General features: G+C 38.4%; 1 protein-coding gene across 1 annotated transcript; it reads right to left on the reverse strand.

Annotated features, from left to right (window-relative positions):
- LOC109836787 lies at positions 932-14,090 on the reverse strand. The gene is made up of 9 exons (XM_020404795.1): positions 13,202-14,090; positions 5,401-5,799; positions 4,866-5,022; positions 4,539-4,780; positions 3,291-4,222; positions 2,863-3,203; positions 2,523-2,780; positions 2,238-2,443; positions 932-1,776 (listed from the first exon to the last, which is right to left on the reverse strand). Exons 1-9 carry the CDS (start codon positions 13,424-13,426, stop codon positions 1,081-1,083), a joined length of 3,456 nt encoding a protein of 1,151 aa, XP_020260384.1. The 5' UTR covers positions 13,427-14,090; the 3' UTR covers positions 932-1,080.

Below are 15,346 nucleotides of genomic sequence, written 5' to 3' on the forward strand. Positions count from 1 at the left end.
GCCGTGCTTTTTCCCCTGCTGATCCAGTCCGGTATTGCTGGTACAACTGTTCAAGGGTCATAATCCATTGTTCATATGATTTTCAAGATACAGAATCATAAGGACGATCTTAAGCACACACCCCGTGTTTAGGCTTTATCAAACTTAATGCACCAATTGGCAATACTTGTATCTGTTCTATACTTCTATGGTCCTACTGTAGTAGCTAATGATGCGTACAGATATTTTTGACGACGTATGAAACTGTTTTGTGAGGATCTTTGTTATTCACCATTTTTGTAGTCGGACAAATTTTCAAAACCAACCCATTTGATAAACTATTCCCAAAAAAAGACCCATTTCAGTTTTATTTGCAAAAACCGACCTGGTTTCAGCCTCAGCGCTGAAACCAGGTCGGTTTTTGAAAAAAAATTTCCGAAACTTCACGGGAGTTCAACTCCCGTGAAGTTTTGTTATGAGAAAAAACTTCACGGGAGTTGAACTCCCGTGAAGTTTCGTAAAGTTTTTTAGAAAAACCGACCTGGTTTCAGCGACAGTGCTGAAACCAGGTCGGTTTCTCTAAATAAATATGAAACGGGTCGTTTTTTGCAATTAGTTTATCAAATGGGTTGGTTTTGAAAATTTGTCCTTTTGTAGTCGTTATATTCCCAAAAACAAGCAAAGCAAAGCAAAGCAAAGCAAAGAAAACATTTTCTTTTTTGGTTTGAGAAAAATATACTTGTATATGCTCTATAGTCATAGTATAGTTTTATTTTTCACTCACTTTTTTTCCATTTAAAATTGGTTTAAACTTTAAATATCCTTACCCCTGGATAGTCCATGTTTCTGCAGAAGGAATACTTATAAGTAAAATAGCAAAAGACCTAATCTAATGACACTAGTACCTCTGGTAAAAATAAAATTTATGTTTATTGTAGTTCAATGTCCGATGATATACATAGTGCAAGGTTAAGTGTAATACAATAAAGAATCAATAAAATTTAAGAAAGTGCTTGTTCCCAGTTTTCCATCATCATAATAAGAACCATTCATTACACGGGAGAACTTTCCTACAAATCATTCCCAGTATACTTTTACACATTAAAAGAGAAATATTACAACAGCTATAATAAACAATAAAAACAACAAATCAATGAAAGAGCTCCAATCTCCCAATAATCCAGTACCATCATGAGAACCGTCCCATGATAAAACAATCTCCTTCCTGCTGTCTGTCACCTCTTTTTTCACTCCTGCCTCAGCCAATTTCATATGAGATATAAAATGAGGAAAAACTCTCTTATGAGACTCCTCTCCGATAAGAAGATCAGAATGTCCAAAATCCTCCACTACTATCCTCTTATGATGAAACCCAGGTTGATGCAATCTCATGAACTTATTAGCAAGTAGAGTTGTCTGTGGAGTCACTAAAAGACTTCTACCTCCCGAAATGTACAATGTAGGGAGAGGCATTCTTTCTGGATGTATCAAGTATTTGTTCTTACCTTTAGAGTCTACAATAAAACCTGAGGTGCAAATTCTTCGTAGATGCGGGAAAGCTGATAGTGGGAGTTTTGGTTGGCTTTGTTTGTTCAACCAATGATGCATAGTGTTGCTAATGTTCGCATGCCAAAATGGATTTCCGAAAATGCCGGAAATAATCTCACACACATTGCACGTGCATCGTTCGTTTCTCGGGATCAATTTGGCTATGGACTTTACAAGCTTGTGCCGTAGGCTGTCCTTTGAGATGTGTAGTGACAATGTCCGGTTCTTCCCTAGAAGTGCCATAGTTATCTGCATGCATTAGGGGCTATTATCTCAGGAACTTGCATTATTTTGCCCCAATAGGGTAATTAAATAAGTCATTTCATATTTTGAAATAACAATAAATTTTTTCCTTTTTTAAAATCAGGGAGGTTTTGTGAGACACGCTATTGTCGGGGATTAAGTAAAAAATTCGTAGTTGAGTGGGGTTATCTAAAACGACCCCAAAATTGAACGGCGTTTACTCTAATTAAAATAGTTGAGGGTTTTTTTTGGGGACACCCCCATAGTTGACGGGGGTTTCTGAAATTAACCCTACAAGTTTGAACATTTCTTATTATAGATAGGACGAAAACTAGCAATCCTACTTAATGAAATCTTATCTTGAGCAGCATAAAGGTTAGCTCCAATTTAGAGAGAATGGAAGGAACGTAAAATGTTGAAGTTTCTTTAGCAAAGATAGACAGATGAATATAAAGATTTAAAGTTACCGGTATGAGAGGCAGCCACATCTTGACTAAGGCAGAGGTAGTTAGCTTGAAATACATGGAGGAGTTGGTGCAAGAGAGAGATGCTATGTGAGTTGCGGAAATATGGCCTCCCAATAGAGCAATGTGGATTGCTAAGCCCCCAACACAATGTGCAATCACATGGATCTTAGCATTCGGTCCATTCATCCCAAGAATTTGTTTGATAACTGATCAAATATTGATAGAATGAGGTTAAACCCTGTTTTAAGGCAATTATTTGTATGAGTTCAAATGTAAGGTTCTCACCTGAGGGAATATCGAACTTCCCAATATCTTCAATTGTGAAATTGTTTGAAGGATGTGAAGGGTGAAGTCGTGGTCGAAGAAGCCACGTCTCATGTCCTTCTTCAAGTAATGTTCGAACCAAATCTGTTTTCTCAGTTGGTAGACAATAACTCTCTCCTGAGTGTCCATTAAGTAAAAGAACTGGATATCGAATTTTTTCTTCTTCAGAATTCCTTGCATAGCATTTCCATTGTTGACAACTTATTGTGCATCCATCTTCTGCTTATCTCATAAAACTAAATATTAGTTAAAGCAAACAATGGTCTTAACTCTCTTTAGTAAGTAGGCTTTAGTTAATTACCCGTTTTTAGTTCGTGAACTGCACTTGGTGGATAAGGAATTTCTATGGTGTCTGATAGGCCAACGTCACATTTTATTTGTCGAGGTATCTGTAAGATATAAGTTCTCCAAAGGCTTTGTAAAAGAGAGCGTACAAATTCCCAGCTATATTTCCCTTCCAATCTCCAGAAACTCTTCACGAGTTCAAACACTGATATGTGAAGTTCTCCCCTAAGATTGATCAGTACCTCAGAATCATTTGTGGGGAGTGTTCTGAAACTAACATGCAAGGTTGTAGACTCTTTAAAACCATACATTGCCAGTAAATAGGGATTCATTACCTTCTGTCCCTCGAAAATGTACCTGCATCATGAGAAAGCTTATCGTGTTGACAAATTTAAAGCTTTTAAAGTATGAAGAAGAGTCAGTTTTGCTTTTGAGATATATTACCTTGACCCTGATGATGCAGCTAAAATTAGTCTATAGTGCATATACTGTGTATAGGGAGTTCTAGCGTCTATTTTGCACATGTCCACCTTTCCGTCGACAATATAGAGTTTATCCTTATTAACCGCTTGGAATACTACATATCCACCGACTCTCCCTTTTAATAGATATTGTGTGTCGCCTACAACTGAATCATTTTGGTCACAGTTGTCCTTATCCAAGGAATTCATCTTTAGTACAATATAAGCTGTACATGGCATTCCCCCAATAAAGCCTCTCATAGTTTCTTTCACTGTGACTTTTTCACAGGTTCTCATAGTGAGCTTTTCGCTAATGGAATGTGAATCCGTAGATTCAATAGTTTGAAGATGTTGGATTGTTCCTTTGAAGTTTAAAACATCTTGCACTAGATTCCTACTTACTTGCTCAGCTACTGTTGTAATTGTGAGGCAAGGGTTTATGCCTATCGAACATGGAATCAATGAAGCATCACATACATAGAGGCCTTTATGCACTAAATCTTTAGCACCATTTGTATAGAAAACCTGCCCTTTTGGATTACAAACTCCATTGGATGCATCTGATGCCGCATTGCACCCCCCTAATAGATGAACTGTTGTGCTCCGATATCTAGACATAAATAGAATACCTCCTAATTTCTTAGTGATATTCTGAAATGCTAGGATCTTTTTAGGGAGAAGAGGATCATGAGGAGGAGTGACGCATATCTTTTCTGTTTCTTCATCTAATGTAATTATGCCGTTGCATGCATCATAACCCATTGCATTAAGAACCACTGCTTCACTAGCTTTAAAACCCATCACATGCTTCAATTTGTCGATTAATCCATGTAAGAAGGAGAAACCATTAGGCCATCCGTAGGTTGTTACTCCTTTAAACAACAAATAGGGGTATGATCTTGGAACCACTCCACTCTGCATGTTAGATCATTAATAAAGGGTTTAATAGATAAATTGCTGCACATAAATAGAAATTTGGGTTAATTGTGGAATCGCTGATAGACTCCCTGTACTGTCGCCAAAATTGAACTTACTGCCTTTGTAATTCTATTAAGTATTAAGTGCATTTTTTGACCCTTTCGGGGGTCTATCTGCAACAATAGAAGTTTCACTCAGGGGGCATATCTGCAGCAATGGAATTATAGGGGTAATCAGTTCAATTTGAATATAGTACAGGGGATCCACCCACAATTAACCCTATAAATTTTAGAGACCAACTGAAGATTTTTACCTGGATTGTGAAGCCCAAAGAAGAAGTAAACGATGAAGAAATTGCTGGCCCTGGCCTGTTCTGAAATGGAATTCCTAAAAAATGCTTTTTCGTAAGTCCATAACCATGCAAGGGTGCTTGGCTTCCAGCAACATAAGCAACATTATTTCCGTTGCAACTTAATCCAAGTCCAAGTCTCTCAGAGAGATCAAGTCCTCTCCTTTTAGATTGAAAAAATATCTCACTTGTCCCTAAAACTCCAGCTGAATGAACATAATCTTAGTTTATTAGTCTCATCTCACAAATTCACAATATTGACCAAATGAACAATATTAACTCGTTTCTTACCAGAAAGAACCACAAAATCTGCAGTTATATATTCTAGATCGTCAAAGTATACTCTCCACCTTCTACTTTGTTCAGCACCATTATCTTCTTCAAAATTTATATCTGGGTTTTTCAAGATGTAAAGTACCCTACGTTCAGTTTTCACCACACATCCATCCTATCAAAGAATCATATCATATAAGAAATGTCAAAGATCACTAAATAACTGAAATGGACAGCAACGAATAATGGTTCAATTTAATTGCACATAAACCCTCTGTAATATCATTGCTTGGCACTTACTACCCCTGTAGTTTCATTGTTGCAGATAGAACCCCTGGGTTATTTTTTCTCTCTTTTACCCTCGGTGAACTTTGATAGATATTGCTCCTGGATGAGATTACTGAGCCTATTGGAGGGTAAAATTAAAAGCGTCAAAAAATGTAACCCGGACGGTCTATCTGCAACAATGAAACTACATGAGAAGTAAGTGCAAACAGGGATACTGCAGAGGTCTATGTGCGATTAGTCCTTTAAATTAAAAAGATTCTTGTACCTGGATTGCTGAAGCCAAGTAATTCTTGTCTGTAGAATTTTTTGCATTATAAGGACATCCTGATAAACAATTTCCACATGCGAGACAACTCTCTGTCTGTTGAGATCCTTGGCCAAAATTGATGCTGAGTTTTATAGGATCAGGTCTGCAGTCTTCAATCTCTTCTTCTGCTATTTGCTTCATTACCCTAGCATTGGGAAACTCGACAGGAATACTTTGTGCTCCCAACATCGATGAAGCAAATTGTTCATATAGATCCCAATCCTTGTTCCATTCCTTTGGCCATCTGGGATCCTTTTTAACTCGTGCTGGAGTTGGTACTATGACCCCTGCGTTCACTAGAGAACCTCCACCGAGACCACAAGCCACAGCAGCCACCGAATCGCCTTGATCATGAACCTACAATCCACATTCCAAGTAGGCTATTATCTTTATCATATACAATTTAGACAATGTTCCTTTTAATTATTATTTCTTTCTGAGAATCCTATCACATATTTTGAAAGCTATCTAAAAGAGTTTTGATATCAAGATACCAAGTTCTATTTGTACATAGATGTAGAAAAAGGGATCGAATTATGTAAATAAATTAGGAAGATTACTTTCTTTATTTGGAAAAGATTAGATTAAATTTAGTTGTAGTTTTTTCCTAATTTATTATTTGTAATCTAGTTAGTTTCCTGTTTTATTGGAAATTTGGAATTCCTAATTTAAAGTTCAGTTTCCTATTTTGGTGGACTGGTATGTCAGCTGCTCGTTCTACTATATTAGGATGTAATTCTCTTGTTTAAAATGATGAAGAAAATTCACGATTTCTTCATGGTATCTGAGCAAGGTTTCTGAGCCCTAATTCTTTTTTATTCCTCTTCGTCTGGCCTTTCATTCATCTGGCCGATTCTCTCCCATGACCAAATACGGCATGACTTCACAATCTAATTCCTCGGAAGTTACTTTCAGATCCGAGCCCAGTCCTCCTGTTCCCACAATTCCCGATTCTTCTCCACACCTTGTCACGAATCACTAACTCCATGGCCGAAATTTTCTGCAATGGTCCCAATCTGTGTTCATGTTTGTCTGCGGCAGAGGGAAGGATGGACATCTCACTGGTGAAACAGCTGCTCCAGAGGCTACATATCCCAAATACCAATCCTAGAAAACTGATGATCACCTAGTCATATCGTGGCTAATAAATTCTATGACCACTAAAGTTGGAGAAAACTTTCTGCTTTATAGGACAACCAAGGAGATATGGGAGGCAACATGTGAAACGTATTCTAGCACAGAGAATACTTCTGATTTGTTTGAGGTTGAAACACGGTTGTACAACCTGAAACAGGGGGACATGAGTGTTACTCAATATTTTAACACTCTTACCCGTTGTTGGTTACAATTGGACTTATATGAGATCCATCCTTGGAAATGTGCTAATGATTCTGCACTGTATAGGCAGATTGTTGAGCAAAAGCGGACGATCAGATTTCTTCTTGGCCTTAACAAATACCTAGATGAAGTCACAGGGAGAGTTATGGAGATTACACCCTTTCCCACTATTCGGGAGGCATTTGTCGAGGTCCGAAGGGAGGAGAGCAGAAAGAAATTGATGCTGCCAGATGCTAATATCACCCATGCAGTTGAAGGTTCAGTCCTATACACTCATAGTTCATTACAGAACAATAGAGCTGACAAAGGACGTCCATGGTGTGATCAAGCTTGGACATGTAAAGGCAACTTGCTGGAAGTTGCATGACAAACCTGTAGATTGGAAGCCGTTTAGTGGTCGACATGATAGGGAAACCTGTGCAAACGTTGCTGCTACAACTGACACCAGTGCAGAAGGTAGTCCATTCACTAGAGAGCAAATTGAGGCACTGCAAAAAATGTTCAGTCAAGCTTCTGTCTCTAACCAAGCATCTCCATTCACTGCCGAGCAACACACCAGTTTACTAGCTCACTAAGGTATTCAGTCCCTCGCTTTTAGTGTTCAAAACAATCAATCAAAACCATGGATAGTTGACTCAGGTGCCTCGGGCCATATGACTGAAGACCTTAGTATTCTCACGGACTTTCAGCCTTGCACCAACCATTCAGGAGTCAGAATTGTAGATGGATCACTTTTCCCAGTTGCAGGAACCAGATCAGTTCATTTAACAGAGGATTTTTATCTTTCATTTGTTCTTTATGTTCCAAAATTGAACTACAATTTACTTTCCATCAGTCAACTCACTTAGGATCTCAATTGTGTTACTAAATTCCATTCCAATTTTTGTGATTTTCAGGCAGTGGAATCGGGGAAGGTGATTGGCAGTGTTGATATGCATGGTGGTCTATATCTGCTCAAACAAAAGAATCTCCCAAGTAGGAAGTTCATCAATCAAGTTGTGTTTCAGAGTCCAGTCCAAAGTCTAAGTTTGTTTCCAATTCTGAGTCTGTTTCCAATTCCAATTCTGTGTCTGTTTTAGTTGATAGTCTGGTCATGTTATGGCATTATCGCCTTGGTCATCCAAACTTTTCTTATGTTGAAACATTGTTCCCTCATTTGTTCATCAATAAAAATTCTAATTTTCATCAATGTAAAATTTGTCAACTAGCAAAGCACACTAGGCATGTATATTCAAGTTTATAATACAAACCCTCACATCCTTTTTCTGTGATCCATAGTGACATTTGGGGACCCTCACGTGTGAAATATATCAATGGGGCTAGGTGGTTTGTAACATTCATAGATGATCGTACAAGAACCACTTGGACCTTCCTTATGAAAGAAAAATCCGAAACAACCACCATTTTCCAATCATTTCATACCATGATCTCTACTCAATTCAAAAGTCAAATTCAGGTCCTAAAAACCAATAATGCTAAAGCTTACTTCAATTCCATCCTTGGCTCTTACTTGTCAAAAGATGGTATAATTCACATAAGTTCTTGTGTTGACATTGCACAACAAAATGGAGTGGCTGAAAGAAAAAACAGACACTTGCTTGAGGTAGCCCGTGCCACTATGTTTACCAATAACGTCCTTAAACATTTTTGGGGGAAAGCCATACTCACAACCACATATCTCATAAATAGGATGTCTAATCGTGTCCTAAAATTTCAAACTCCTCGTCATGTCCTCACCACCACACATCCACATATCCTAGCTTTCACTTCCGACCTACCTCTCAAAGTCTTGGGTTGTTCTTCCTTTGTTCATATCCACCACGGTCATCACACCAAACTTGATCCCAAATCTCTCAAGTGTATTTTCCTTGGCTACTCCTCACATCAAAAGGGTTATAAGTGTTATTCTCCCATTACCAGAAAAATATATAATTCCATGGATGTAACCTTCTTCAAGAATCAACCTTACTTTTCCAAACCCGACATTTAGGAGGAGAGTTCAAGTGAATATCAGATTTGGGATCTCCTCCAAGACACTGAAGCCAGTTTCACTCCACAAAATCAGCCTTCAAATCCGAATTCAGCTCTTGTTCCTGCCATTGTTCCTATCCAAACAATCACGGTTCTGACACCCGAAACAGAACCAACAATCACTCTAGAAGCAGACCAAACAACCTTACATTCACCACAATGTGACACTCACAACACTGAACTTCGTGTCTATAGAAGGAGAAGACCAACCGAGCACACAGAAGGAACTATGCAAACTCAGCACTCTCAATCATAAGAACCAAATCCCACTGCATCCGATAATCATAATGGTATGTCGTAATGGTATGGATTCATCTCCTCATCACACTCTTGCTCCTATGATTGATGACTCAGATCTGCCTATTGCTCATAGGAAAGGGGTTCGTGGGTGCACTAAACACCCCATTGAGAGATATGTAGCATATGAAAAATTATTACCGTCTTACAAGGCATTTGTCACTAATCTGGACAGTGTGAAGATACCTAAATCAACTCAAGAAGCCCTCATGAGCCCAGCATGGAAGAAGGCAGTAGAGGAAGAAATTCGGGCTTTGGAAAAGAATAACACATGGATCCTTACAGAGCTATCATTACAGAGCTATCATCGGGCAAGAATCCAGTTGGATGCAAGTGTATATTCACGGTTAAGTATAAAGCTGATGGAAGCATAGACATATTCAAGGCAAGACTTGTGGCAAATGAGTTCACTCAATCTTATGGGTTGACTACCAGGAGACTTTTGCACCTCTAGCTAAACTGAACACAATTCAAGTTCTACTTTCCCTTGCAGTAAATCAAGATTGACTATTATATCAACTTGATGTTAAAAATGCGTTTCTGAATGAGTATCTTGAAGAGGAAGTCTACATGACCATACCTCCTGGACTAGAAAGCATGTCAAACCACATATTAGTTTGTAGATTGAAGAAGTCTTTGTATGGCTTGAAGCAGTCTTCTTGTGCATGGTTTGACAGGTTTGCTAAGACTGTGACAGCTAATGGATATCAGCAGTGTCAGGCAGATCATACACTCTTTGTTAAAGGTGTAGCTGGAGGGAAGATGGCCATCCTCATAGTCTATGTAGATGATATCATCTTAACAATAGATGATTCAGAGAAGATTCTCAACCTGAAAAGGTTACTAGCAACAGAATTTGAGATCAATGATCTCGGGACACTAAGGTATTTTCTAGGAATGGAGGTGGCCCGGTCAAAGGAGGGGATTGTTATATCCCAAAGAAAGTACATCTTGGATTTGCTAAGTGAAACAGGTTTACTTGGATGCAAGCCTGCCGACACACCTATGGATTCAATCCAAAGACTAAGCAGAAGTGAAGAAAGCAGTCCTGTTGACAAGAGCAGGTATCAAATGTTGGTTGGAAAACTCATTTACCTATATCACACTAGACCTGATATTGCTTATTTAGTCTGTATAGTTAGTCAACACATGAACAGTCCAACTGATGATCATTTAGAGGCAGTAAACAGGATTTTAAGATATTTGAAGATGACTCCTGGACACGGTTTACTCTTCAGAAAATGTGAAAACCGTGAAATGGAAATCTATACTGATGCTAGTTGGGCAGGAGAACAAACTGATAGAAGATCAACTACTGGCTTGGAGAAGCAAAAAGCAGGCTGTGGTATCACGGAGTAGTGCAAAGTCAGAATACCGAGCACTTGCTCTTGGAATATGTGAGGGAATGTGGCTACAGAGATTACTAAGAGAACTCATGGTTGAAGTACAAGCCTCAATCAAGATGTACAGTGACAGTCAAGCAACTATTAGCATAGCCAAAAACCTTGTTCACCATGATAAAACGAAGCACATTAAGATTGATCGACACTTCATCTTAAAGAAGGTCAACAATGGGATTGTTCAACTTAGCTATATTCCAACAAAACAACATATTGCTGATGTTCTCACTAAGGCGCTTCCAAGAGTTAGTTTTGATGAATTGAACTCCAAGCTTGGTTTGTATAACATATACAACCCAACTTGAGGGGGAGTGTAGAAAAAGAGATCGAATAATGTAAATAAATTAGAAAGATTACTTTCTTTATTTGGAAAAGACTAGATTAGATTTAGTTGTAGTTTTTTCCTAATTTATTATTTGTAATCTAGTTAGTTTCCTGTTTTATTGGACCTAATTTAAAGGAATTCAATTTCCTATTTTGGTGGACCGGTGTGACAGCCACTCGTTCTACTCTATTAGGATGTAATTCTCTTGTTTAAAATGATGAAGAAAATTCACGATTTTTTTTAATAGATGGTTGCGAATTCAGAGAATGGTCATCTACGCTTATCTGTTCTCCAAATTTTTAGTAATTTTCTTTATAACATCTAGGACTTGTGGAGCTCTATTGTGTTTTCTTTCAAAAACTATGTTGGTTGTTTCTGTTTTTTGTTTATGCTATCTGTTTCCACCATAAGGCTTTGATTTAACTAAAATTTCAGAAACAAAAGGCTAAGGGTTAGTATGGTATTGTTGGAGTTCATAATAAGTTACTTATATAAGCAACTTATAGAAGCTGTTGGAAATAACTGTTTGGTATTTATATACCAAAAGTTACTTCCAAAAGCAGTTAAAGTGTTCGATAAAACTGTGTTTAAAGATCATTATAAGTGAAAATGATAAAAAGACACATAACTTTAGTTTTATGTTTATCAGTAGTGAAAAAATTGTCAAAACTTAAAGGATATATATGATATATAAACTTAGAAAAACAGAAACTACTTTTTAAAAGCATCAATTGGTTACTTCTAAAAGCACCCCATTAGAAGCAAAAACTGTTTCAGTAAGTATGCAGCCATGTACAATTTTTTTTTATTACCAAACACCACTAATGGCTGCTTGAAAAAAATAAGCAAATGCACCCTTAAAACAAGCAATACCCAACTAGCCCTGAATCCACAAGAAACTTTTGGAGGTTACAGAAAAGAAACAAGAAACCGAAAGGAGCATTTTTTGAAATTTTGAAAAGCTTCAACAGTGAAATAACCCCATGAGCTCTCAAGAAGCAACTTTGACGTGTTCAATTCTGGTCTAAACCTAGCAAGAATTTAGTGAGTTTTGATAGGCTTTAACCAATTCAGGTCACATCACTTAATGAGAAACTAACAGGTTGATTGGTGAGATTACTGTGTTCAATGTTTTGACAAATACTATTTCTATAATGTAGAGAGCTTAAAAGACAACGGTTCTCATGTATCAAATGCGTATTTCACCATTTAGGTTTTGGCTACTGTTTGCACAAAACACTGCTTCTTATGAAAAATACCTTTTTCCCCCTGCCAAATATAGATAACTGTCAATCCCTTTGATTGAGTTTTTAGTATTTGTCTTATAGTGACTCCATAGATCTTCCATATTTTTGTGCATGTAAACTTACTATTCCTGACAAAACCTATTGACATTTTTGCATTTACAGACTCTTTGGTCAACTTGGGCCGTGCACGAAATCAAATAATGGGAATCAGTAGGGGTGTGCAACGGTCGGTTCGATTCGGTTTTTACCAAAATTTGAACAACCGAACCGAACCGTCTATAATTCAAAACCGAACCGAACTGATGCAAGTCGGTTCGGTGCAGTTTGGTTCGGTTTGTTCGGTTCTAACTTCATCAAACTTCTTATCAAACAACAAACTGTGTTAAAGAAAAAAAAGATATCAACAAAGTAGTGTAGGGTTTGAGATCAGAATGGGTAGTATTGCATTATATTCGGTCGGTTTGGGTCGGTTCAGATTTATAAGTTTTCAAACCAATCCAAACCGCCCTACTCATAAAACCGATTTTTTCGGGTCGGTTCGAGTCGGTTCGGTCGGTTTTTACGGTTTTGACCGAACCATGCTCAGCCCTAGGAATCAGGAGGACAAGGAGGACCGAGAACAGACAAAGTAAAACAGAACCTACAGTAAGTAGACTATCAAGGGTAAATCATTTGTAAATTAAACTCAGAGCTGTTATTTGTAAGGTTATTTTCACTTAAACCCCTGAACTTTGGGAGTTTACACATATCCCCTCTGAACTTTCTATATTCTACTTAATCCCCCTGTACTGTTTCACTTAACCACCTAAATTGCCACAGTGAACTTTGACCACGCGTGTGCCTAGCATGTGACTGAGAAGGATGAAAGTGCCCCTCAGTTGCTTGTGGAGAAATATTGTGTCTGGGACTGAATTTTGGGGGTTATTTTTCAAAGAGAGCATTTTGATCATTTCACCATTAACACGTAACGACATCAGAGGGGTTTGGTGGAAAAACTTCAAGATTCAGGGGGGGTTAAGTGAGAAACCATACAGTTTAGGGGGTTAAATGGAAGGAACAAAGTGAACTTAGAGGGGTTAAAGTGATAGAAGCCCTTATTTTTTCTAGCTATATGTTCAAACCTGAAACAATGCTTTCTTCGATCCCAAACCGAACCCCAACCTCCTAGACTCCACCCTCACTGTCGAAATTAGACCAAAAACATGCTCCGGGAAGTCATTAGCCTCCCATCGCCGTCCCTTCTCGATCAAACAAACCCTTATCCCTGCCATCGCCATCCTGAAAGCCGCCACCGATCCTCCGTAACCGGACCCCACCACCACGGCATCATAGCTCTCCTCAGCCATCGTATCTTCCTCTATTAATTCTGGTTTTATTTTCTTGAGTTGTTGAGATAAGAGGAGCTTGATGTATGTACGTGACCAACTCACTGTTGTTTGGTGAATGTAGAAAAACTACAAGGGTTATTTATTATAAGGGGATTTATAATCAAGGTCAAAGGAGATGCAGAGAATCTTTCATCGTGAGATGCAGTGGTAGAGGAGTTAATAGATTTTGAGACTAGTAGCTTTCGTTGGACTTGGTTTGTGTTTGAAAATTAATGTGGTTTGAATGAAAATGGTTTTGGAAAGCGAAAGGATTTCTTTAGATTGATCCAGAAGAATTTCTTTAGTTTGACAAGGGGAAAAGAGACCAACTCATTAGTGGACTTTCTTGTTTGTGTTGGAAAAATTGGGCAGCCACCACATGTACAATAACCACCTAACCGCTACAGTATCTCTCACCGCAAAAACAAATTTTTTACTGTAGCAACAGTGCCCCCCAGCTACCACAGACTCGTCTATATATAGCTCTCTATTGCATTCAGTTTTAATCATCCCAGAAACAACTCATCTTATAGAAGAGTGAGAGAAAGAAAAAAATAGAGAGTTTTTCCTAATATCAAGGAGTGGGTTTGTGAGAATTCTTGGAATGTATCTTGATCAAGAGAGAGTGTTCTCTTTGATCTAATTCTTTTAGAATATAAAAGAACTGAGCGTTGTCGTTGCACCGTGGAGTAGCTCTGAAAGAGTGAAACACGTTATATCTGTGAGTACTGTGATTGAATTTGTGTCTTTATTTTGTGATTTCAAAATCGTTTGGGTGTGCATTGCGTCTCCGTTCGAGACGTTTTTGTTGACGTATACTCTAACAACTGATATCAGAGCCTGATCTAGAGTACATATCTACTTATCGTATACTTTGTGGCTGTCACTAAAAGTGGATCCTCCACATCAAAAAATAAGTTAGATTATCATTTACTCTTTAAAGGCACCGGGTACTATTCACGAGTACGGTACTATTTATAAGTACTGTTACTATTCACAAATACGATTTGAGAAAAGACGAAATCTTTCGCCATGGGATCTACAGTTGAAGACAATAGGTTTCGGATTGAGAAATTCGGAGGCTAAAATTTTATGTATTAGAGGATGCAGATAGAAGACTGTTTGTACTAGAAGGATCTCTTCCTACCCTTTTAAAGAGTGGAGGGGAAACCTAAGAAGATGGACGACGATAAGTGGAATGTGCTCGATCGTAAAGTACTTGCCACCATTAGACTCAATCTTTACCAGCATGTGACTTACAACGTCTAGCATGCGACCACCGCCAAGGAGTTGATGGAGGCATTGGAGGCACTGTATGAGAAGTCGTCTGCTTCAAATAAGGTGTACCTGATGAAGAAGCTATTCAATCTAAAGATGCAGCAAGGAGCTCGCGTAACGGACTTCTTGAATAAATTTCAGCCTGTGGTGCAACAACTTACTGCAGTGGATCTCAAGTTCAACAATGAGATGAAAGCTCTTCTACTTTCTTGTCTACCAGATTCGTGAGAGAATTTAGTGATAGCAGTGAGCAATGCTAATGACAATGACAAGATGGAGCTCGATACAGTGATTGTGGCAATTCTGGATGAAAAATCTCGCCACAAAGTCTCAGGAGCTGAGGCCTCTAGCAGTGGGAGTGCTTTGCATGTCGAGACACAAGGGCGTGCGCAGAAGAAGGGTAGGGGACGACGAGGCCGATCAAAGTCCAGATGGAAGTCTAAAGGGCCGAACCCAAATGGTTACGGTGAAAGGAAGTGCTTCAGATGTGGAAAGAAGTATCACTTTGCAAGGGACAACAGAGCTTCTGTTCTAGCATTAGCAGGGGATAATCAGGTTGACGGTGCAGCCAATCTCATGCACGAAACAAATTCGGATGCACTTCTCCTATCTCTTGAAGAC

Source organism: Asparagus officinalis, chromosome 4 (genome assembly GCF_001876935.1).
Source record: "Asparagus officinalis chromosome 4, Aspof.V1, whole genome shotgun sequence".
NCBI classification, from domain to species: Eukaryota; Viridiplantae; Streptophyta; class Magnoliopsida; order Asparagales; family Asparagaceae; genus Asparagus; species Asparagus officinalis.

Coding starts and splice junctions, on each gene's coding strand:
- LOC109836787 (XM_020404795.1), bottom strand. CDS start 13,426: ATGGCTGAGGAGAGCTATGATGCCGTGGTGGTGGGGTCCGGTTACGGA. Junction 5,023..5,400: donor ACTTGGCTTCAGCAATCCAG/GTACAAGAATCT, acceptor ATTCTTTGATAG/GATGGATGTGTGGTGAAAAC. Junction 4,223..4,538: donor CTTTGGGCTTCACAATCCAG/GTAAAAATCTTC, acceptor TCTAACATGCAG/AGTGGAGTGGTTCCAAGATC.